The sequence below is a fragment of the Gasterosteus aculeatus genome, chromosome 5 (assembly GCF_964276395.1).
Source record: "Gasterosteus aculeatus chromosome 5, fGasAcu3.hap1.1, whole genome shotgun sequence".
Taxonomy (NCBI): Eukaryota; Metazoa; Chordata; class Actinopteri; order Perciformes; family Gasterosteidae; genus Gasterosteus; species Gasterosteus aculeatus.
In genome coordinates this window covers 12,139,123-12,163,955 of record NC_135692.1, presented here as the reverse complement: position 1 = coordinate 12,163,955, position 24,833 = coordinate 12,139,123, and the positions used below count along the sequence as shown (strand labels likewise).

The 24,833-nt window shown below is 49.2% G+C and overlaps 1 protein-coding gene across 10 annotated transcripts in view; it reads right to left on the bottom strand.

The window, feature by feature from the left end:
- LOC120819249 (zinc finger MIZ domain-containing protein 1) overlaps positions 1 to 24,833 on the bottom strand; it is a 90,972-nt gene that overhangs the window by 3,609 nt on the left and 62,530 nt on the right. For 3 of the 10 annotated variants that reach the window (XM_078103423.1, XM_078103424.1, XM_078103425.1), the window contains 20 exons: positions 23,653 to 23,766; positions 21,062 to 21,167; positions 13,786 to 13,821; positions 5,758 to 5,893; positions 5,234 to 5,351; positions 4,893 to 5,110; positions 4,571 to 4,772; positions 3,974 to 4,249; positions 3,697 to 3,879; positions 3,507 to 3,584; positions 3,240 to 3,408; positions 2,990 to 3,131; positions 2,023 to 2,233; positions 1,774 to 1,879; positions 1,500 to 1,660; positions 1,335 to 1,402; positions 1,155 to 1,223; positions 827 to 1,068; positions 544 to 707; positions 37 to 309 (listed from right to left, as the gene is read on the bottom strand). In XM_078103423.1, the coding sequence (XP_077959549.1) occupies positions 37 to 309; positions 544 to 707; positions 827 to 1,068; positions 1,155 to 1,223; positions 1,335 to 1,402; positions 1,500 to 1,660; positions 1,774 to 1,879; positions 2,023 to 2,233; positions 2,990 to 3,131; positions 3,240 to 3,408; positions 3,507 to 3,584; positions 3,697 to 3,879; positions 3,974 to 4,249; positions 4,571 to 4,772; positions 4,893 to 5,110; positions 5,234 to 5,351; positions 5,758 to 5,893; positions 13,786 to 13,821; positions 21,062 to 21,167; positions 23,653 to 23,766 (3,072 nt within the window). Of the gene's footprint in view, positions 1 to 36; positions 310 to 543; positions 708 to 826; positions 1,069 to 1,154; positions 1,224 to 1,334; positions 1,403 to 1,499; positions 1,661 to 1,773; positions 1,880 to 2,022; positions 2,234 to 2,989; positions 3,132 to 3,239; positions 3,409 to 3,506; positions 3,585 to 3,696; positions 3,880 to 3,973; positions 4,250 to 4,570; positions 4,773 to 4,892; positions 5,111 to 5,233; positions 5,352 to 5,757; positions 7,240 to 13,785; positions 13,822 to 15,293; positions 15,483 to 16,607; positions 16,733 to 21,061; positions 21,168 to 23,652; positions 23,767 to 24,833 lie in introns of those variants that run through there. The other 7 variants (XM_078103426.1, XM_078103427.1, XM_040176476.2 and 4 more) reach the window with 7 other exon arrangements.

The window sequence follows — 24,833 nt, the reverse complement described above, 5'->3', positions numbered from 1 at the left end:
AATCAACGGTGTTGAACGCCGTGTGTCGAGACTCACGTCTAAAGATGGCTCGGGCATGTCCGACCCCGCTTGGCTGTCCAAACTGCTGGATGGGTTGAAAGCCAGGTCGCCGTGGGGATGGTTGTTGGGGCCGGGCGGCTGCTGCTGCTGCTGCTGTTGCTGCTGCTGCTGAGGAGGCGGAGCTTGTCGTGGCGGCTGATGAGGCCCGCTGTGGTGTAGCTGCTGTCCTGATTGGCTCCCAGGGTGCGGAGATGGATGTAAGCTCTGCAGAGGACCGTGTGACTGGTCGTTGCCTGCAGAGTGAGGTATCTGCAGGGAGACAGGGGAAATCTTCAGACTAACTAATACTCATTTTAATTAGGGAGCATTTATCTTTAATGACTGAAAACATGACACAGCCCGAATGCATTCATTCTCACACCAGATTTATATACAGGTCATTTTGTGCACACATACACATTTGCAAAGTAAAAGTTTAATAAACAGAAGGAAAATGTGTTAAAAAGACAGAGAGATGCTTAGATGCAGAGCTCATGAACTCACTGAGTCAGGCATGTTGTGTGAGAGGGGCTTGTCTTGGGTCATCAGGCTGCTGGGCATGTCGGGCGGGTGAGACAGCTGGGGGCCGTGCATGAAGTCATTCATCGACGTACCACCAGGCGTCCCGTGGGGGAAGTCAAAGTTCCCGTGGCCCTGGTAACTGTTGCCTAGCACACAACAAAAAAAACAAACAGTAAATCACTTGATGCTACTTTTGCTGTGCATCTAATTAAAATGTAGAACATGTTTACTGGGGCCGGCGGGAGGTAATGACCCTGCATCCTACCTTGGCTGCCGTATTCACTGTTGCCCCCTTGCTGAGAAGACAACAACGGGTACGGTGACGGTCCGGGGCCGAGTTGAGCTATCATCTCCATCACATTGGGCATGATCATCTGGCTGGGGCTCATAGTCTTAAACCTCTTGGCCAGCGGTCCATCTGGATCCTCCTTGATGTGGATATCGGATTTAATGGCCACCGGTCGCCAACTACATGTCGGGTCGATGGTCACTTCCTCAAACTCCGAGCTGGCCAAATAAAGACGGAAGTGGTTAAGCTACAAGGAGACAAAGAGAAGTAAACTGCATGCAGTGCAAAGGCGTGTTGAGCTTACTTTTGAATGGCGTTCAAAATCCCCCACATGTACTGGTCCACTTCGAGTCCCTCTAACAACGCTGTTTTACTAGGGGGAGAGAGAGAGAGAGACGGGCTTTAAAATGCTGAGAGAGAGAATCACGTGAATTACAGTCAAACGTACAATCTGTTATTGTGTATTCAAACTGGAGAAACTTACTTGCATACAGGACATCGCCATGTCCCCCGCTCACAGTTAAGTTGTAAATATGATTCCAAGTCAAAACACTGGAAGAGACAGAAAAAAAGGCATATATCACACATGTACATCAGTTTCAAATCCTTCTTTTGTTGTGCCGTTTGACTCTCAGTGTGTTGGTATTACCTGAACGTGTTTGCAGTCGTGGCCTCTGGCTGGAAGTTGTATTCGCCGGAAGGTGATTGGACACTTGAGGGAAACCTTAATGGCCGTCTGCTCCACGCCGTCCTCTCCGTTGAGCGCCGTGTTCCCCGACGACGCCGCGACGCTGCTGAAGTTCCTCTTAACTTTGAGACGGCAGGGGAGAAATGAATGTGCGTGAGCAGGGACGATCGCTTAGGCCGCCGCGGTGCAGAAGGTGACTTGTGTGTGTGTGTGTTTTTTCTCCCCCCTCATATACCTTTGGTGATGCAGTGCTCTGCAGGCAGAAGCCTCTTCTTCAGTAAGCCCTGCAGGACGGAGCGAACTGAGGGCCTGTGGACGAGCTGCAGCACAAACAAGTGCGACTGCAAGAGCAAACGTCGACGTCAATGACACAGCGTTTTTGTGAAAATATGTATTATTACACAAATTATATGAATACGTCTGACTTTTTGTCATCTTTTGCATAAACCTCTTTAGCATCAGTTCTGCAGATTTGTTTACTCACACAGCAGCAGGCGGTGACTGTGATCTGGATCGTGTTCCTTCCGGGCTGGCACACTTGTTTCAAGTGCAGGGGTTTGTGGGAGGTCTTATTGTCGCCCCGCTCGATGGTGAGCGGAGTGGCGTTCACGCTGACTTGCACAGATGCCGGCCAGTTGGTGTTCATCTGACGGTCTTCGTGGTGGTAGCACTTGAACTGCAGCTCCAGGTCCGATCTGCCCGCACAGGCACATAAATACATTCATTAGTGGGTGTTACGGAGTGTTCTGCGCGACATAAAAGGCAACCGCAGTCCGATGTTTGCATCCTCTCAAAGGCTCACAGTCCATCCTGAAGATGAACACCGGTGATTTAGATTGATGTCGTCTCACAAGGTGCCACCGGAAAGAGTTTTTATGGGGAGGCTCGTAATAAGCTCCAGATGGAAGAGGGACTTTGGCTTGAGAGGGGAGTGATGGGAATTACAATAATCTAAATCAGAGAAAATGAATGCATGAATGACCTTTTGCAAGTTGGCTGGGAATAGTAGGGGTTTTAATTTTAAAAAGTGTGGCAAACCGAAGCTTGAATTTTCATTGGTCCTTTACTTCATGTCTCTTAAGTGTCATGTAATTTCCCCGATGACTGACAATCGAATGATCAGAGAAGCCAGAAAGACTAATCAATTCAATATTCTTGGAAATAACACAATTTGTTATTTTTGCTACCAGTTTTGTTTTCATCCCCCACCAAAATATACACTGTGAACCCCAAGAAGCAGCATCTGGGAACAAGTTAAAGTTCCCTTTCTCCCTCTCACTCCAATAAAGCCATTGTTCTCTCTTAAACTTTTGAAAAGCCCTTTTACTGAAGCGGATAATGTTTGAGAGGTCAGAGACCTATAAGACCCAAAAGTGCAATTGGCAAAAGGACACAATTTCTAGAGGAAAAATACAACTATCGTATTATGAGGAAAAGATATCGTGTCTTACCTCCACATGAGCGTCTGGTGGACGGAGGGCCGTAGGTGGAAGACGTGGTTGCTGACAGCCAGGTTATGCTCTAGCCGGAAGGGTTCTAGCACCACCCCGTCTCGCACTGGGAACGTTAGGCGCAGCTCCTCGTTGTGGTTGGCTGCGTTGGTTAAAGAAGAACTACGGTTAGACCATCATGAACTTTTAAAGAAATAATACACTATTAAGCTTCGTAAATTGGATTTTTTTGTTTGTTGGAGTAACCAACCTGAAGGGGGAGGAAGAGCGGTGATATTTGGTTTGATGTCAGGAGGGAAGGGTGGCTTCACGTCCTGGTTTGGCGACAGGTATGGAGGGATGTTACTTCCTGGGGTCATTGGAGGGGTGGGGTTGCCTGGCACTGGGGAGTGAGGGTAGTTACCCACCGGTCTGGGCGGCTATATATACAAAAATTAATTAGTTAATCAAATCTTTGAAAGGACCAATAGCAGCCGAGGCAGTGATGAATCACAACTGGTACAAAAAATGGACTTACCCCATTCATATTACCCTGGCCGTATTGATATCCACTCCCAGAGAAGTTATTTGTTTGGCCATTAAAAGGTGGCTCTTGCTGCAATTAGAACAGAAAACGAAAAGCTGCTCACACCTTGCTAAAAAGGGTTGTGGTACGATACCCTGCATTTAATTATCATCTTTTTTTGTGAATCGCATTATTACTGCACCTTATAGTACTGGCCCATGGCACCACTGGGTGGCGGGTATTGGCCCTGCAGCTGCTGTCCCGGCATCCTTTGGCCAGGGTAGTTTGGGGAGGGCAGCGGCCTGGTGGGGTTGGGTGTGGGGTACGGACCCTGCTGGTTGGGGAACTGGCCGTTTGGACCATACTGCTGCCCACTATAGTTTGGCTGAGGATAAAGGGACGATCCAGTACGTGAATTCAACCAACACCAAACCAAGTTAAACCTCGAAGCGGATAGTGGTGAGTTCACATCCACTCACCTCGCCCGGGTACGGCCTTTTCATGCCCTGCATACCCATGCCCTGGGGCCGGGGCCCTGCGTAGCCCTGCTGGGGCATCCTTTGTCCGTGGGCCCCAAAAGGCCCCATGCTCTGGCCCCTGGGCTGGTTCATCCCCATGGGGGGTCCGCTCATGTTGGATGGATTCATGCCAGTGCCCATGTTCCCGGGGATGGATTGAGGGCCTCGCGGGCCTGGCTGGTTCATGAACTGGCTGTTGTAGGCCTGGCCGGGTCCCATCTGGAAGGAAGAACTCATCTGGAAGGCAAAGTGGGTTCAATCAACCAACCATCTGACAGTTTTCTTTCAATTTTGCAAATTTGGCAAGTGAAAAGAGTATATTAAAAGTTACAAAAAACAAAAATGTTCTGCCATGTGAAAAAAAAGTGTCCCTGTCAGCTCAATGGGCCATTTGGCTCCATTACGACTCCAGCTAATTATTCTCACTCAACAGGGATTCAGCCTTGCTCACCATTAACTCTACATCTACTTCTCTCAGTTTGCTTTTCCAGTACTTCTGCTAGTATTGACAAGAACAAGTGAGCGAGGGGCCATCCGTTTTTTTTTTCTGTGTCTTACCGGTCCATATTGGTTCATGTCTTTGTTCTGGGTCTCCTGCATGGCGGCTACTGTCGCCGTGGCAGTGGCCGTCGCCGTGGCTGCTGCTGCTGCCACAGCGGCGGCGGCAGCGGCGGCGGCAGGCTGGGTGAAGTCCGACGGAGGACGGGAGTGTTGAGGCATGCCCATTCCTCCAGGTCCAGAGTTGGGCCCTCCAGGGTAACTATGACAAAAAGTGACGGAATATAAGCCTTGTGCGGGAGGAGTGCAACCATTTGATCTGACATAATTCAGTCTTTGTAAGTCTTAATTTTTGATCGCCGTAAAGACAGTTTCCACTTACTTGCCACCAAAGCCTCCGCCTCCTGGGTAGTTGGGTCGTCCATACATGCCCTGCTGCATGTAGGCCTGGTTGGAGTTGCCCTTGCTGTGGAACTGCTGCTGAGGACCAGGGAACTGAGAAGAGTTCATCCCTGGATTGCTACCAGACATCCCAGAGGCCATTGGGTTGCCCCCGGGGTTCATGGGATTGTTGTTGTTCACCATGGGATTCCCCAACACCTGTTGGACATCCACATACAGAGAGATATGCAGTCGTGAACGTTGCCTTAAGACAGAAAATGTCAAAATCGGAATAAGGTGACTGCTGAGAGACGTCCTGCAGCAACACACTTGGGATCTCACCTGGCTCTGCGACGTGTTGGTCACGCCCCAGACGGTGGTGACCACCGACAACGAACCTGGAGGCTGATTGGTGTTCTGTTGCCAGGGGACCGAGTCGTAGGGAAAAGACCCATCTCTGCTGAGAAGGGATGAGAAAACATCATGTAGGCAAATCAAATGTTCCCTGCATCACTGCACAAATATTTGCAGTGCACGATAGCACAGTCGCAATAAGCATATTTGCAGTGGCTGGACGACAGAGAAAAGAACAAAGGTTTTATCGTTAACGAAATAGAAGCATGCACTTCCTCTCGAAATGCACAAACACTGCGATTATTAACAACATCTTCTACGCGTAGTGAGCTACTGTTTGTCCGGATTGACTGTGTTACGAGCAGTTAGTCTGGCCACTGATCCGTAAGGAACCAAAGGGGTTCCTGTGGAGAGGCAGGGCTTTCCCCACGGGCCTGGTCTGTCTGTTCACACAAACACACACACAAACATCTCACACACGAGCCAAAAAGGGCGGCGGTGCGAATACTGACCCGTGCGAGAGGCCGGGCTTCATGGAGCTCATGGGGGGCTGCATGGGCACTTTTCCCGGAGGTTCGTTCTGCCGGTTCTTCTGATGCCGGAGGAGGAGGAGGCGTCCCAGCTCCTCACACCACGAGGACAGGAGAGCTGCAGAGAGAGAGAGAGAGAGAGCAGATCAACGAGTGCATCAGTGGACTCCTGTGAGAAAAAACTACAACTACACTCCTGCAAAAACGGATTGTGTGAAGACGCAACAACAACTCAGTCACAGAAGCTTCTGGAGGGAAAAAAAAAGCAACGGACAGAATGATGCGTTCAAGGCCTCGGGCATGTATGTGCGAGTGTACGTCCACGTGACTACGTGACAACATTGAACATTTAAGCATCGTATAGAATGAAGAAACATAAGAAATGTTAATAAAACATTTTGAACAAATTCAAAAGAAAAGTCTGGACCTTTTCAGAAATGACCTGCTGAGTAAATGTAAACTTGTGCCCTTTCAGTATTTCTTTTTAGTTAGTGTGTACATATTAATTATTCAATAATTTGTTGTCCTTTTGACAAACCTTTACTCTGCTTGTGTACTTAAGAACGACGCTTTTGACACCAGAGGTTAAATATATTACTTATATGAGCTAGTAGCAAGAAAGACATTAGTGAGACTTTTGCATTCGCTTGCACACGTCGGTGCCACTTTTACAATTGGAGTGACAGATTATTTCCTTTGTGTTGATAGTTATTTGCTCTGTAAAGATAGTTTATTCCATTAGTTATATTCTGTCAAATACGTATTCACTGTTTAAATGTCAATCCAGTTCCAGTTCCATCTGAACTTTATTTGGGTAAACCGGTGGATTTGTCGACTCAACCCCAAATGCTATCTGAAAGCGTGGCCTTTTTCCCCTAAAAGCACATTTTTCCTACCAATAAACCAAATGTGTTCCATTATAAGCAATAAAGAAAGTCATATCCAGCCCGTCACTGCCGCTCTCGGCCAGTAGGGTTCACTCTGGGCCCGCGGATGGCGCCCGGCCCTTCCCTCCTCTCTCCCTTCCCACCTACCGCTCGCAGTGAGGTAGCTGCCACAGAGTTGCGTTTGATCGAATCATATGCTTTTCATCTGCAGTGCATGTTTTTTTTGTACTGTGCACACTACAAAAGACTCCCCCCTTCTTGCCCCCCCCTTTTTCTTTTTTTTTTTTACTCTCCCTCTCGCTTTCCCCATGCCTTCCGTCTAAGCCTCCATCTGCAGCGTCGGAGGAGAAAGGAAATGTGGATTCAATCAAAGAGCAGGGCAGCCATCTCCCTCTTATGATTCACCGCACTTCTAGGCTGAGTGAGGAGCGAGCAGCGAGGGAGGGAGGGAGGGAGAGGGGGGGGGGGGGGGGGGGGGGGACAGAACGCCTGGTGATTTCAGCTGCGGTTTTGCGCAAGAAAGCCACGTCAATTTGACAGCAGACAGTGCAGGCTGTCCTCGCAGGGCAGATCCACCCTACATGCGAGGACACATTGCACAGAGAGAGAGGGGAGGGTGGGGGGGGGGGGGGGGGGGGGGGGCAGGGAGGGACACAGAGAGAGAGGGAGAAAAAAGGTTGAATGAGTCAGTGAGAGAGGAGGCATCCGGCTAATGGGGCTGATGGGAGGGAGGAACAAACAAAAGCTTCTGACTCCCGTCACAAACATGGTAACCCAGAGATTTGCCCTCACATGAGTGCTTGCAAACAGAGCGCGCACACACACACACACACACACACACGGAAAGACACTCCACTGGCTCTTTTACATAGAGGTACAATAAATAGGACAGGCGATGCCATTTGAGAGCGCCGACTTTTCCGAGGACAAAACTGGATTTTGGGTGTCGACACAGAAACACACACACACACACACACACACACACACACACACACACATACACCTTCTCCCTCTCAGAACCATCGCAGCCCCAAAAGGCACGTCCTCGCCTTTCATTTGAACACTGAGCACACCAGCCTCGCTCTGTGTAAAGACGAGGGCTGGAATACAAAAGACATGTACAGATGGTGCCAGCAGTCTCTCTCCCTCCCTCCCTCTCCTCCCTCCCTCCCTGGCCTCCCTCCTGCTCCTTTAAAAGCAGCACGGGGCTCGGGCGCAGAGGAGGCAGCTGGGTTTTCTCCTCCTTTCCCACCCGCCCATGCTCCCTCTCTTTTCTCTCTCTCTGCCCCCCCCCCCTCCCTCCCCGCCTCCTGTTCTCGGCGCGGCAGGTGCCAGGAGACAGGCGGCCGCGACGCTCCTCCAGAGGGTTGATCTGACTCCGCTTTGGTTGACGGGGGGGGGGAGGGAGGCCGCTCAGGTGCTCTCCTCCTGACAGCATCGCCCTCGCGGGATCTGCAGAGATCTGTGGGTCAGTTTTGATCGAGTGTAACCCGGGTGCGACTAACGGGTTTAGGAGTTGGGTCCTGCGGTGTTTCCACGGCACCCTCCCTCCCTCCTCCCGGACCCCCTTGTGATGGAGAGAGTTTTCGATTCGAGGGCCTGGCGTCCAGCCAGCGTGTTACAGCTCAATTAGGTCCCATTATTCTCTTCCAACAAGGGGTAACTTGCACTTCTCCGATGTTGATAAACACGTCTCCACAATTTATGTCCTAACTGTGGCACCGCGAGGCCGCCTGGCTGAGGGGACCGCCGGTCCTCGCTTCACACCGCGGCCCCGGCATCAACAGCCGCGGGGAGAAACGCCACCGCGTGGAGCCGAGCAGCCAAATGACAAAACATATCCAAGAATAAGAGGGAGGGAGAAGGGTGTGTGTGGGGGTGGGAAGCTGCCACTTAAAGAGGAATTACTCTACCCCGCGGTTAGGTACAGGGCTTATCACCGCACAAAATGATCACCTGCAACCTGGTTAAAGTAGGAGGCTCTGCCACTGACTCTGAACTGCAGGTTTCATATGACAGGAGGAGGAGGAGGAGCCCCCCCCCCCCCCGCGCGCATCTCTCAGGACGGTGCGGGCGATAAACAAGAGGATTACTGCTTTTTCAGACGGCCCTCCCTGAGAAAAAGCCCGAAACTGGAAATAATCGTCTCAGGTGAAGCTCTCCGGAGGAAACCAAACTGCCGTTCGCGGCGTATTTGTCCTGCTCTTGTTTACATTGGTCTCCCCGGGGCGGCAAAGGGTCTCCATGAGGAGAGGAGCCTTGTTTGCCTTGCAGAGAGTCCCGGGGGGGGGGGGGTATTGATATGCCGGTGCTCAGCTGCGTGGCCGGATGGTCAGCCTTGGCGCAGGGCGGTAGACGCATCTGTCGGGCGGAGGGCGGGTGGGTTCGGTGGCTGGGCCCGCAGCCCTCCAGCTTCGCCTCTCTGTCATAAAGCCCCAGGGAGAGGTGACAAACGACACGGGCTGCTTCTCGTGACAGTTGTTCAATGCCCTTCCCGACGATAGCGCTTCCCCCACACCAACTTTCACCACACATTCAGACAGGAGGCACGGAGATAAACGGTGCTGATTAAATACCTAGATTCCGCCTTTTATTGCTCTGGAAAAAGAAAAGGGCCTCCAGATTAAAGGGTCAGTCCACCTTAATTACATGGTGTCTGGCCATTGTGGATTGCCTGTGTTTTGTGATACTTGCTCCGGGATTTCTGTCTCGACTCCAAAACAATGGAACTGAAGAATTTCATTTGCGCCGCGCAAAAGGATGTGTTTTACATGTATAGATATATAAATATATACACACACATTTCTTTACACAAATGTGTCTTTCCAGAAACGCAAGTCATTTTAACTTTAAGATTAGGTTAAATACATCTTCAGGGAGCTGCGTGTGCGTAGGCTGATCCATCTACCGCTATTCTATTAGGGTTGGGGTAAAAAAGAAAAGAAAGAATGATTTTACTTTTGTTGAAATAACCCTTTAAATACAGATATACAGCAAATGCAACCCATTCCTATGAATAGTGGCAGAACGACCTGTGGGAGAGGAGAACATGACATGCATGAGCACCAATACAAAGGTGGCTGCCTCCACCAGACATGTTTCTCTGCTCCTCGTCTGTTCTCTTGTTCTCGCTCCGTCCTTCCCTCCGTCTACTGGCAGGGGGACTGCAGGGGAGGCAGCAGGTAAGGCAGATGCCAAGAGCTCTCATGCCCCTCCCTCCCCTCCCTCCCTCCCTGCTCTGTATCTAACGGACACCTGCTCCCTTGTCGACCCTGAACTCCCGCCTGGCGCTGCTCCACGCCGCTCCGTCGCCGACGTCCACCGCTGCGTTATCGCCGGCGTATCCTCGCTTGTTCCCACAGCGCAGTCCAGCTTTTTGCTGTATACTTCTTTTTCGAGAGGAATCACAACACTCCCCCTCCCCCCAGCCCCCCTCCCCAAACGGCTTGTTTGAAGACATTTAGCCAGAAGGGCTGAAAGCAGAACAAAGACCACGAGCAAACTAACAAGAACGGCTCTAGTGGAGCTGCACTCTTTAGTTTCTGAGGGAGCTCTATTCACATTCTGTTCCTCCCTCCTCGCTCTCGCTCTCTGGCCAGAAAGGTTTGAATGGACACAAGGCCTCCTGCAGGCCAAAGTCAATTAAAATAAGAGAGCGTCTAGGGAGCCTTAGTATCCCTGGTTACTGAAAGCACCCAAGAGGCCACGCAAAACAGCTATGTTTAGTGTTAGCCAAAGAATCCCTCGCTTACAGCCTTCCCTGAACTGTAAAATTGTGGTGATCTAACCTCATAATGCATTGAAACGCACATGAAAACCTGGTTGCTATGACATCGCCGAGAGACGGTGCCAAAACTTTCCCGCGCAAACTAACGGATCGTAAATCAGCTCCCTCCTCGCAGTCGGCCCCGGCATCCATCAAACCTCTCTTTTCGCCTTTTCCACAGATGCCACCGATTGTTAATCAGTGTCAATTTGATGACGAAAAATGGAAGCGCCTCGTCCATCGCGCAGTGTTTTGAGGAGCGGGTCTAACGGGCTACAGGCCGGCCGGCCGTCCGTCCTGCGGCATAAACATCAGCCTGTGACAGGGGGGCTCGTTGATTCGCGGCGGGTAAGTACGTCGCAGGTGGAGCGCCTTTAAACACATGGTACACATTTGGGCTCTCTCAACTCCGCAGCGCTTTGGCACGGCAGCCGAGTGCAAACTGGGTGTCGTAAAAACAGAGTCTGTAAACCGACTTCATTAGTTGGGTTTCTGAGACGCTCCAGCTGTGTGAGTCATTCGGTGACATATTTCAGGGTGAGCGGTGTTTTCAGAAAGCTGATGAAGTGGGAAAAACGCGTGAAGTGAATGTCGCGGGCCGCCATGTGGCATCAAAATGTGACACATTTCCCCTGAGGTCCCTTAAATATATGCAATCAAGGAGCTATTTCATTAAGTGAAAATGAGCTTGCAAGACCAACCCCCCCCCCCAAAAATGACCCAAACCATAATGACAGTGAGTATGTGGCAGTGGAAAAGTATGATCAAGCAGCTCCACGTTGTGGGGTGAAAGCATCAGCGGTTATAAAAGAGGCACGTCCATATAGACCTCCTGTCCGCGCCTCGTCTTTGCATTGTTTCCTCTGGTACTCCCTCTCTGGGAAGTCAGTGAGGTTGGAGTCTTGTCAATGAGTACTTAGGCCCGTTGCCTCATGGGGAGCCAGACTTGCTGGCTAGGTTTTATGGCCCATTTCAGAGCTGCCCCGGCTTAAATACAGCCTCCTGCTGGCCACATGGCCACAATGTCGTGCCATGTCCATCCGGCGAGGAGAACCCGGGGCGAGGGGGGGGGGTTTGGACTCGGGCCAAAAAGGTTTTACCGAGGCCACGAGCATATGTGGCCTTGTGGAGGCGAGCGGGCCCGATGCTGCGGGTTCTGGGTCGCTGTTTTGATGTCCTGTGTTCTTTGTTGCAGTATCAAAAGGTGCGGCCAACCGGTTTGCGATGCAAATCTGATATAAGCATACGAACATGGAGGATTCCTGAATACAAATAAATACACAACGTAAAAGATAAGACATTCAAATGAAAATCTGTGTTCACAGATTTGAGATAAAAGATTAGGCTGTAAATCTTTAAAGAAATTCACGTGGAACTATCTGAAAAGCAACCGGAACCGGATACAATAAACGCCACAATCTTGAGATGATTTATGCTGATCTCTTCACTTTGACTGACATTCCTTGGTCATGGTCATACAGAATCCAAACGTTCTCCTAAACAGGCCACTGTCTTAAAAGATAATCCCTCTTGGCACACGTTACAAATCTCTTCATTAAAAACAGGGCATGCCGTTCAGGCTCCCTGTAAAGCACGGAGGTGGGAATCTATAGCATTTCACCCCCTGGAGAGAATTAATTCGTTGTGCATGAAAGCCAAACCAAAATTGAATCTCCAATCTGTTACTGTATGTCGCTGTATGTAAGCTGATTGGGAGCAAAACTCCTTCCAAACCTACATCTTTACGTCTTAGTTCAAGTTTCCTCAAAGCGTCATTGCAGCGGTGACACATTAAATAAACCATGTGTACTTGCCTACTAACTAATGTTTTTTATTGATACACTTCAAAATAATTATCAACCATTTCCATCAGTCTTCTTGTTTTATGTTGCTATTCAAAACATTTTTTCACAAGTGCTGCCCTTTGTGATAAATATAATTCAAATGAAATTTCAAGAGTAGGCTAACTGATTTTTCATACTTTACATGAATGATTTGAAAAGAGTGGAAACATAGATTAGCAAATGAAATCTAAAGCAGTGCAGCACGTAGTAGGTGAGTAAACACATATATATGATGTGTAATTCATGAGCTAAAACCACAGCGAAGCTCCTGCCGTTCTCCTTCAAACTACACAGTAAGACACGATGCGTTTGGACAAGACAAATCCTCCCAAGACTTATCCAACTTAACCGGACCGCACTGAGGTCTCGGCTGACCGCCGCCGCACAGAGTGTGTTTTTAACCGCGCGCTTCTGCCACCAGATTATCAGATGAGCCGACCTGCAAAGAAGCTGCTTACGGGAGCCAGACCGTTTCCCCGAGCAACAGGCTGCTATTAACAAAGGGCCGGCCTTAAGCCCTCGTCTACAATGATACTAATTAGGCAAAGAGCAGATGCGCCCGGACTAGTGGCCACCTCGGGGTGCTGGCCAGGACCGGCAGTGTGGCGGCGACTGATTCACCTGCGACCTTTAAACAGTGGGCCCGGTGTCAAAGCCTCCCTGCAGCAGTACAGTAGGGAACAGACACTGGAGGGGGCCCGGGGCGGGGGCCCGGCACCCCTCTGGGCTCATTAGAGTCGTCCATATGTGCAACAGTGCAACGTTTGAATAAAAAGCACTCGGGCCAAACTATGAAACTAAAACCGTGTCCGTCTTAAACCATCACTCAGTACGTACTGTACGTGTGCCTCAGGCAGAATAAAAAACTATTCAAATCCTGCAATACAAATATATTTTTGGTTTTAATGGATTCATACTTCGAATTGAGCCTTTGTTTTAATATTTTAATAATTTAATTCTATTTAATATTGCAGATAGTGAACTACACACTGTAGATATCTTTAGAAAAATACATTCTTTTATTCTATTTGATACATTCTTATTGAGTCGGTTACATTTGAGTTTTTAAAATTCATTTACAGACCTAAAAATCTATATCATAAATTCTTGCGGTTTATAATTTCCGTTTTTTATTATATTATTGTGAGTCTCATGTAAGCTCTGTTCAAAACTGCGTGTAGCGTGTTTAGATACCGTACAACTCACCAAGTAAAACAAGGCATAAACTCAAGATATTCAATGGCTTCAATGAACGCAGGCAAGATGATAAAACGACGTGTGCGTGACATGCTTCATACTGTAAAACTCCGACAGACAACACAACAGCAGCCATGTAGCTTGTCTAGATGACCAACAGATAGAAACAAAATAAATAAAAGCACGTCTGATGTCATTCCATGTACAGTATGTCGACACGGCCCAGTGTGAGGACATAATGTAAGGACTGGGATGGGGATGGTTGGTTGGATTCAGCCAATGTGCATGAGTTTCCTGTGCGACACACAGCAAGTACCTGAGTCAGACTGACACCTCCTGCAGCAGTTGGTTTCTGTAGGGTTCAAATTTTACATTTTACTGAACTTTACACACATGGCTAAGATATTCAGTAAATGACAAGACATTTGACCAAACCTATGAGATGACGGCGGGACTGAGAAATATATGTCACGTTATAATCAACAGGCTGTCTTGGAAGCATACGGGGAAGAGAAACAATAACATACTACACTTCAAATGAGAAAAAATAAAAAGTGGATGTAATGGAATTACAGAAAACTTTCAAATAGATCTTTTTTTTTTTTTCACTGCGTCGTGGTACAAGATGGCGAACATCCACTGCAGGCGATTTAAGGATTCATGTCATTCCTGCCACTGCGAAATTGGCAAAAAAGCATCATTAGTTATTTCTTTCCAAATCGAATTGTCACAGAGTATCCGCTAATCAATGAGCCTGCCTTTCTCCATCACTATTGATCACTATTGACATTAACAGAATTCTATGAAAGACAATGATGCGTAAGTATGGTTATAGTGTGAAAGAGGAAATATCGCTGCAGTTAAAAGCTCTGCTGTTCACCATTTGAGGTCGATGAAGGTCATAGATTACTTAATGACATCATTTGCAATATCTCATAACAGCCCCCCCCCCTCCTCTGGATCTTTAAAAGCTCAGGTCTCTCTTTTCTGACCCCTAGAAGCATCTTTTCACTGCTTAATGAACAACACATATACAGACGTCTCCCTTTCAGTGGAACACTCTACTTTGTGTGCCTCTGCAGCAGAGTGTGTCCAGCGCTCACTGACTCACTCAGTGATGACCTCCTCCACGTCAAATGCACAAAGAAGTCTGCTTTAGGTTGATGGTTTTTGGTTCTTTTAAAGGACTCACGGTGAAAACGGACCGCATCATCTGCAAATACACAAATGTCGTCAACTGCTCCTGCATGCCGATTGCAGTTAACTGTGATTTCGGAACTTCGTCCAGGAAACTTCAAAGATAAAAAGGTCAGTGCAATTTCCCACCTCGAGGACATCGAACAGAGAGCGAGAACAAGAGAATCGTTGAAGTTGTTATGTAGTGATGAATGGTTGCAAGTGTGTAGTGCTGCACAGCCACACACCTCTTTACCAACAAGGCCTGTTGCAAGACCTGTGTTGTCTTGGCACGTTGGGAGCTGTCACACAGACACATTTTGGGGAGGAGTGGGTGGGTGGGGGGGGGGTAATTGAATAATTGCCCAAACTAGGACTTTACTATTCCGCTTAACAAAAACCCTGCTGAGTAGAGAGAAAGTCAGATGAACAATAAAGACAGCCACATGCCGACCGACATGAGATCCTCAACTTAAGTCAATAGCAGGTTGAAATGACATCAGCCGACTGTCTTTCTAAACAGGAACTCATTCACCAACACAAACGGTTTGTTAGTTTCCAGCCCAAAGACAAGAAGCTTTGGATGTATTCCTTACACACACACACACACACACACGATGGGACCACGAGGAACACAGAACCACCGACCTGAAACCAGCGAATCAACACGAGGCGCCTGGCTGCTCGTTCCGTGTGGCACAGAGCGGAGTGGGTGGGACGAACAGCCAAGAGGTTCGCGGAAAAACGCCGCCTCAAGTAGGTCAGCGCGACTCCGGGAGATAATCAAGGCCATTTTGACCCCTTCTGTGTGAGCCGTAAGTGGGTCAAATGCAGCAGTCAGCTGTTGCAGCTCTATCACGCGCAGCGCTGCGAGGCGCTCGCCCTGCTGTCAGAGCCCATTCCGGTCGTTTAGGACGTGGGAGGGCGCCCGCCTGCACCCGGCAATGCAGGAATCCAACCATTCCATCTCCCAACACCGACCGCCACCCTGCCAGGGGGGTGTGTGGCGGGGAGATGGGGGGGGGGGGGGGGTATCAGGAAGTTACTCTCAGATCCATCTCCCCCACTTGTCACCGACTACACCCTCTTTCACCGTTGTCTCCTCCTTTTTGACAGCTCCGTCCTAGTGACGGCAGCGAGGAGCCCCCCCGCCCCCCATGTCTAAAATGCCACCCGCATTGTAGCCAGACTCGCTCCAGCAATGTCCCCGCTCATTTCGCACTCTGAGCTGAAAAGAGGAACTCATGTGTCTAGAAACACTTCTGAATCTGCAACAGCAGAACAAAGGCGATACAGGGCGGCCTTAATCTCTGCACTACTGGAGCCAGCAGCTATTTTAAAGCTCTCGCTCCGTGTCTCTCCCTATTCCTCCCTCCCTCCTCTCCTCACTCTAGCATTCTTGCTCCCCCCCCCCCCGATGTCTCTGGGCAGCAGCTCCTCTCTGTTTTCCTCTCCTCTCTCCCTGCGTGTCCAGTGACTGACTGCACAATGCACATCAATTATTCATGGCCGCTCTCGCTCCGTTTCGCAGGCAAAACCAATCACAGATGGAGTCATTGCTAATGGGCTCATGCTGTACTTGCCACCGGCTTCTTTGCACTCAAGCAACAAATACCCCAGAGACAATGAGGGGGAAAACAGGGATAAGCTGTAAAAATAAAAAAATTTAAAAAAAAATAAAAAAGGAAGAAGATGGGGAAACTCCAAACAGCCACAAGAGAATAGGAGGACAGGTTCTGTGTCACAGGAGAAGATATCGTCGCAGATAATTTAGCAATATTATGAGCCGGCTCCTGCAGCAGCAAAGGGTTAAAGACAGAGAGGCTGGATGGGGGGGGTGGGGGTGGAGGGAAGGGGGGAGGTGTGGGGGACACAGGGGGAGGGAAGGGGAGTTGGGGGGGGGGGGAGACAAGGAGAGAGAGAGAGAGAGAGAGAGAGAGAACCAAATGCTTATCTCCTCACCTCGGATGTATGCTGCAGTTATTGATGTATCTTCTTTTTCTGTCTAGTGATCCATTGCTTGCTCTCCCAATACACACATCACACAGAAGCAGCCACAGCCACTTCGCCAGAAGGGAGAGAGGGAGGGCATGGGAGGGGAGGGGAGAGAGGAAAGCAGAGGGAGAAAAAAAAATGCAGGCGGCTCACATTTCAAACCTGCAAAGGGGGGGTGGCGCCTAATGTGCTAGACAGCCTGCATCTTGGCCCGCGTCCAGAGCGACGAGTAAAAGAAGCCTCAATCAATTTATTTAAAGCAACATTTGTAACGGGGGAGAGACGCAGCGCAAGAACCACCAAGATAGAAGATGGGGAGGGTTCAGGTGGGTACAATAAGCACTGATTCCAGCCCCCCGAAACCTCGTCTTTGCATTGAGTCGACTTAATCCATCAAACCGGTCATTGTAATTAAGGGGGCATGGAGGAGGAGGAGGAGGAGGAGGAGGAGGAGGAGGCTGGGCATTGTGGCTTCTTGATGCACTGAGTGTTTGAATCGGGGAGGGAGGGGCCAATTAGACCACAATCGTCTTTCAGCACACATGAGCCACGGTACGCTTTTGGATAAATAATTACACACGTATAAAACATGTGAACTGCGGGTTGACGCGGCACCTGAGGCAGGCCGGGGCAAATAATAAAACTCACCGGCAGCCGGTCGGACTCAGGTGTCAATGGGTCGCTGGCTAAAATACAATAATATGCATTTAACTAGAGACACAAGTGCAACGGTAACGGTGTTGCACTGCGAATCACAAGAGATGTTACCAACCACCTCCCTGCTGCCACAGACGTAAAAACTGCCTCTCCTGTCTGTGCTCGCTCGTATCATGGCGACTATATCTTCCACGTGCGTGGCCATTGACTCAACCAAACAAGCTCTCCGGGGGGGGGGGGCAACAACAATGTGTTGTAGACACGCTGAAGCCCATCGCGTGGAGGGATGGGACGGAAGGCGGGAAAATAGTAATAGAAACAACATTTTAGTGTGGGAATTGCTTTGGGAGAGCGATTACAGCCCGTCAGGCCCGTGTTTGTGTTTAACCGACCTCTGTGCCGCGTGTACAATCCGAGGCTTTTCCCACAATCATCTCGGTGTTCACTTCACCTGGAAGGCCGACGTGTGATCAGCGTGTTTATTTACGTTAAGTTACAAAAGTACTCATCCACGCCGTGGGTGAAGACAAAAAGCTTGACCAAACGCTTGTCTGAAGCCTGAATTTAAGTAGGCATTCCTCCCTTTGGAAGTACTATGAATATAAAAAAATAAAATTGACTCCAAAAAGGTTTATACGTTGCAAAAAAACTCTTTGCATTGACCGTCCAAACGGCACACCCCTCCCTTGTAACAGGTCTTCATGCTGCACATATTTCAAAGCATAGCACAAGTTGATATAACTCGTCTTTGCTTAAAAGAGTTCAAGTATGTCTCCATTGGTCACACTGCTCAATGTTGACCTACAACCGCAACCCCCCCCCCCCACACTGAAACCCCCATAAAACCGTCCACTATCAAACCAACTAAACCAGATGAAGACAAAGGATGTTAAAAACTGTTATTATTTATCATGCTGACGTGGTTGAACTACGAACCCCCCCGGAGCTGAAGCCCAGCTAATTATCTGCTGAATGGCGGGTTTACCAGCCGTTTGTTACGCGGGAGAATGGCGGGGGAAAACTTTGGACTGGTCCCCGTCTCTTATAAGTTGGTGCCTCCTTTCACTCTTTAGAGCCGAGGAATTCCAAGAGCTTGCTGAGGCGCAAACGATCGGGAATGTGCTACTCTGACCCTCTTTGGGGTGAGCGGGGGGGGGGGGGGGGGGGGGGGGGGGGCGTAAAAAAACTCCTGATTAAGCGTTTCGTAGATGCTCCCAAAACCGGACTGAACCATCCTGCAGGAAGGGTGCGCCACTGATGAAGGAGGCCTGAGAGCGCTTGTAATGGACCCTGTGATGGAGGGAGCGAGAGGGGATGCGTCCTGATGAGTTCATCCACGAGAGCAGGTGATCCCCCGACTTTGATATGCAGGCCCCCCCCCCCCCCGCACTAAGACAGTCCACGTAATCACAGATTAATAGAGCAGGCTAATCTCAGCCACAAAGAGGTCGCTTCTAGCAGACAGATGCCCCTCCCCCAGCCCTACCCGAGCATTGTGGGGCAAACGGGACTAAAACTGGCCGATCCCCTTGAGTGCATCTATTAAAGAGTATGATTCACTGAATCCCAGTGAGAGTCAAGATCTGCCTCTAAATGGCCCACTTTGCTATAAATCCGCTACGTACGTTGCCTGATAAAATCAATAGGAGGAGATAATGAAGTTTTCCTCAAGTGAGGGAGTCACATATCGGTGGTGTCATTAAGATCAAGGAGTATTTTTGCCTTTCCTTTTTCTTACCGAGAAACTGAAGAAGAAGCTGTTGAAGGCGTTACATGATGAATGGATTGTTCAAAGTCACAACCTGCTTCAGCTGTAAGTTGACCGTGAACATTGATTTCCTACTACAGAAAACTGCGGGAAAAAATGTTTGGGAGAGGAATTCGGAGGACAGAACAGAAACGTGACCACGGCAGAAACAAGACAAGTTAGGCCGGGGTTAAAAAGTGGGACACCAAATCTGATTTACTTATTATTTACTATTGACCCGATGTGGCAGACAGACCCAGAGATCTGGCTTCCTCCCGCCCATTTATAAACGCAGGTTTTCCCAGCAGAAAGGAAGACCCACGGTGAGGCCGAGCCGGCCAGTGGTGGCGAGAGAACGATTCGCCTTCATATGCACCTCGGACACCTTTTCTGCTTTTTCCTTCAGAGAAAAACTTCCTACACGAGTCCCTTTGTTGTCAGATAACGGCGGAACACTTTCAAGCGCTCTGACTACAGAACATTACAAAAGCTTCTCGTGCTGCAAATGATTGACGGTCGTATTCATGACGCAGCTGGGAATTAAAAAAAAAAACTTGGATCGCATCCGGGAAAAAAAACGAAACGATTTCGCTAAACGAATCACAGCTAAACCTCCTTTATGCCCAGCGCAGTCAATTACACATCCGATCCGCCTCTTATGTCCCGTCTAATGTAGCTTCGGAGATCTGATCCTCAGTGAACACTAACTCATCTGTCTCTGGCTGACCTGCTGCCGCCATTCCCGGCCCCATCGCAGGATGGTGCAGGGGCCTCCACTCTGAAGAGCTCCCGGGAGCTCTGCTGGAGGACGTCTCCTCAGTGGTTATCAACGGCTGACTCTCTCCCTCTATTCCTACACGCCTCTCAAAATATCCATGCATACAAGTTCATAATTGTCCATGAAATGCACTTTGGGACGCTGCCTAGACTGGAGTGCTCGTCGGCGACCAGAATGACTACTATTGCAGAAAGTGATGCAGGCAGAGAATCAATTGGCAATCTTATTTGAGCCCATAAATTAGGGGCCTGAGATTTGATTTAGCATTAAGTAGAATTAGAAAACATTTCGCAGTATGAGTTAACTGCAGGCAGATAATGATTCTCCCCTCGCGGCCTGCAGATGAGTGACAGCGCATGATTTGAAGCCTTGCGTTACCACGTATGAGGCCGCAGACGCCGTAAATCAGAAGAGAGAAGTGAAAATTCAAACAATATGTGGCTCCTGACTTTCATGTTCTAGTCGACTTATGGCGGCTCAGCAACGAGGCCGAGCCCGCGGAATCGAATGTGCAACTCCTGCTCTGCTCATAACCCAAGACAGGTGGAAACCACAAATCAAAAGTAAAGGATCACAAAATATTCCTGTTATCTTCCGGGCCGCTGACAGCCGATACGTCTTCATTGCCGTCGTGCTTCAGCCTGCTTTTTTCCCCCCCGCCAGCTTGATAACAACATTTAGCAGTATACATCTGTCCCAATAATCCATCACCGCGCTAAGATGACGGTGCCGCGTGAAAACAAGAACTCTCCGTCACTGATAAAAGCATTTTTTTGTTGCCGATGTGACGAATTGAGTATTCGGCTGTACGCACTTCGTCTTCAAACCCCCCCGCAGAACATTTTTTGCTGTAGTTCTCTATGTTGGGAACCAGTTTGGACGTGAGACGCGACATGGAGAAGGGAACGATTATGCAGCTATTAGAGGGGGAAAAAGGACACGCTGTTTTGTATTACTGTTCATTTTTGGTTGAAAACAGAAGAAAAAAGACGCCCGCGCTCCCCGCCGGGCAGAGGACCGTAATCTAACATCAACATTTGTCTCTTCTAATCTCTCCGGGATTGCTGCCCAACACAGGTTACGATTGCAGGGCTCGTCTGGAGTACCGGGAACAGTCCAGGAGTGATGGGGTGGGTATCATGGAATGCTGCCAAGAATCTGGGCAGGATCTTTGAGCTCAAGCGGGCCGGCATGGCCAGATGGCCTGAGACGGGCGGGTTGAGAAAAGTGCAGTCTTACCTGCTGATTTTGGAGTGAACTTGTCCCTGTTGGCGGCGCACACGGCCAGGAGCCGGTAGCCCAGGTCCAAGTCGTAGCCCTGCTGTGCTGCTACCCGGCTGACCACCTGAACACAACGGAGAAAAAAAACAACAACAGCAGGAAGCACCCGGTCAGGACTGTTATGGTGTGTTCACGAAATGAAGCGAGATTCCAGTATGTCGTTCAGTATGTCGGAAGAGAAATCGTTTTTAAACATGAATCTGCATACACACCGTCACAGACAGGATACACCACATTTATGTGCCTGATCCTTCAATTGCAAGTTGGAAGATTTGTGCTGATCCACGGCTCACGCTTTAACCAAATCTAATTTAAAAGTAGTAGCTTTTGGAGATATTTTGCAAACATGCAGCAATGTGAATGATGAGCAAATAAGGAAACAAATTCTCCATGTCGGAAATTGGTATTCAAGTTAGGTTTTAAAGATACATCATTGGATCTGCGGATTACTTAATAAAAATACCTTAAAGCAGGTCCTTAAACTCATCAAAGGACTCATCATTTCGTCTGCCCAATTACCCGGATTCTGGCTGTTACATAAGAGTGCAGCTTCCCAGCATCAAAGGTGCAGCTCAACTTAAGGGATAAAGTCACGACTACTTTATCAGGTCCATGTGAGTCGGTGGACTAAATGTGGCCTTTGGTGCCGCGATGTCCACAGAGAGGAAACATTAAGAGGATCCTCCACATGCTACAGGAGGGGATGTAAATCCCCCATGTGGCACATGTTGCTTTGATTTACCGTCGCCATTATCAGCTCAAAGAGACCCGCTCGAGACGTCGGGACCCGAAGGACATACCGAGGCCTGTGAGGATCAGCGAGACTCACTGGAGGCCGATTCTTCTCCTGCGCCTGCTTTTCATAGATCCCGAAAGTTCAGGACAAGCCTCGAGGTAGCGCAGCTGAACACTGCTCCGTGCACCATATCATTATCTCCTGTAAGTATAGTCTCGACGTGACACCAAAACAGAGTGCGCATATGTGGCCTTTATTTATAGGAATCCCCCATTAAGAAGAAGATATACGAGTATAGGCTGTCTAATTACAATCTAAATTTGCGAGGGACATTTGGCTGAGAGGTAATTTTAGTGTAAAAAGTTAAAACGAGTTCTAATTTCAGGACTTAAATTGTACACAGTTGGTGGAGTGGTGGCAATGCATTGTCCACCGTACCAAAGTCTCTCAAACTTTATGCTACTTTGTGAAACAGCTGCACAGCAAATGATTCATTCTAAATGTAAAACATCCTTAGATAATATGTCATTACTCTTATAAGCTTGTTTGGGTCTTGCAAACTTCTTCTTTAAACGTTTCTGTGGTCAGCATGGATCAACGCGGCCTGATTTCTAGGCTAATTTCACAAACGTCCCATTTGATTTCATAGCACATTTCTCTCGACGTCAACGGGTGCAACTGTGTGCAGAAGATGATATTTGTGCAACGTAGCCACCTGTCTGTCACCATCCAATGGCGACACTGAGGCGTGCAGGCAAACAGGGTGAAGTGTTTCCCGATGCAGTCGGCAGGTAATTCACAATCACATCACATTCTCTGTGCCCCCTCGCTGCCTGGTTTGCGCCGCGGTCCGTACAGCCCATAAACTAAAAGGCAAAGCCTTGGGATTTTCACGGCGGGAAACAGATTGAATTGGCGAAATGGGAGGAAGAGGCACCTGCTGCTGCACATTAAAGCAGCAACACAAACAATCACTTCACCGCGGCAACGCGAGTGCAAAGCTCGCAGGGTCCCTTCCCTCCGCCCGCAGCCCCGCCCGCCCGGCGGGGTGTCGCGGACTACGGCCAACGGGAGCCGCGCGCGTCTCCGATCCACCGCTGGAGGCAGAACGGAGACGGGCGCGATAAAGATGCCCCGAGGTGACGGGTGAGTGACGGGTCCGCCGTCCGTCCATTGTTCTACCCGACCGTCCGGTCCGAAATGTTCAGAGCTCATCTGCCATTTTTCACCACTGGGCTCCATCGTAGCGGCTTTAGACGCGAGCTGCCGACGGAGAAGGCTGCAAACCTCTCTGAGCCATCTTCAAAGCAAACGGATTCTAAGCCTTACACTTTGATTTCTTCGGCGCAGTATTACATTTCGTATGAAGTGAAGAGAAGAGGATTCCTCCGACTACAATTTACCCATAGAGACAATTTTGTGTATAATTACTGTGACGCATTTCGGCCCAAATTATTCTTTGTTTACAGTGTGCCCCTCAAAACTTTGTGGTTTGAGGACATTATTGCTCTCCCTTTTTGTCTTCCAGTGAGCCCGATTTCTGAGCGCCGCAGCACAAAATAAGTAAGTCACCGGGAGGTGACCGAATCTCAGTAGTTTTCTAAAGGGTGAAATACTTTTTCTTTTCCATTGACCTCGGTAAAGATCAGGCAGCTAAACATTAGTTCCCTCATAACCCCGAGGGAGTTACGGAAAAAGCCAATGCAGCACTTTTTTTATTGCCCTTGAACCTTCAAGTGTGAGACTGAATAAAGGGAGGGGTGGTGGTGGTGGTGGTGGTGGGGACACGGACGCACCACGACTGGCTACTTACCGTTAGGCATCCCATCAGGCTTTGCTCGAAGGGCCGCTGAAAGGCTCGGGGGTCGCCGCACCAGTCCAGCAACTCGGTCGCCGCTGTTTGGAAATTCGCTGGATTTTGTAAGTGCTGGAGGGAGAAGGAGGTAAAAGGTTGGGGAAGTGTTAGAACATGCAGAAGGTCACACGGGAGTAGAGCGGCCTGAACTATTTTGCAGATTGGGCGACAAACTCACTTGTCACCAGAACGAGGGCCACGCCAATAACATGGTGAATAATTAAGAGGCTTGAAAGGAAACAATTTATACGACCACTTTTCCGCTGTGGGGTGGGGTGGGGGGGTGCGTCCCCATTAGACTTGCTTCCACTTCACTCTCACTAGGTTTCTGTAGCACCGCCGTCACCATCGACCGCAATAAATCTCCCCGATTGAAGCGCTGAGGAAGCGCCTTGTTTGAACAGCCGTGAGAGCAGGCTCCTTGACCCACAGGTACCCCTCCATGACATTCGCCCCCCCCACCGGAGCCAAATGATAGTCCTCACTGGGTTGCCACGTCGGACTCACTGCTGCACAATTCCTCTCTTAAAGCTTTCACATGTCGGTGTGAGTCACAGCGTTACAGTTGTGAATAACACGTTCTCATTCAATTGACTGGGAATATGTGTCCAAACCTAAACAGAGCGGTTGAGCTTGACGTTTGAAGTGTCTGCGAGCTTCGATGTCACCGGCAGGGACAAAAGCGGTGCTTTTTTCTTGTTTGCTCTTTAGGGGGCAGCAAAGGTCAAGATTTTAAAAAGGCAACTTTCATTTCAATTAAAAGGAAAAAAAACAGGAGTTTGAAAAGGGCCGGATGAAACCAGTCTTGTTTATCTTACGTTCCCCACTCGCCCTCCACGTCTTTGTTTTGGGAGACGTGGTGGGTTTGTAAATTCTACCAGTGGATAAATTCTCCTGGAGACACACACACACACACACATCGCCAGATGCTAAATTTAGATGAGTCTGGAAGCAAGTCAACACATGCAATCAGTGCATCAAGAATGGAAGGGGGGAGGAGGGGAGATATCTAGAGGGGAGGGTAACCCCCCCCCCCCCCCAAAAAAAAAACACACACCACCAACACTTGGGCTTGAAGTGATTACTGTTCTTTGCACTCAGAACAATTGGTCCCACCAGCGTGGCTGTCACATGGAGAG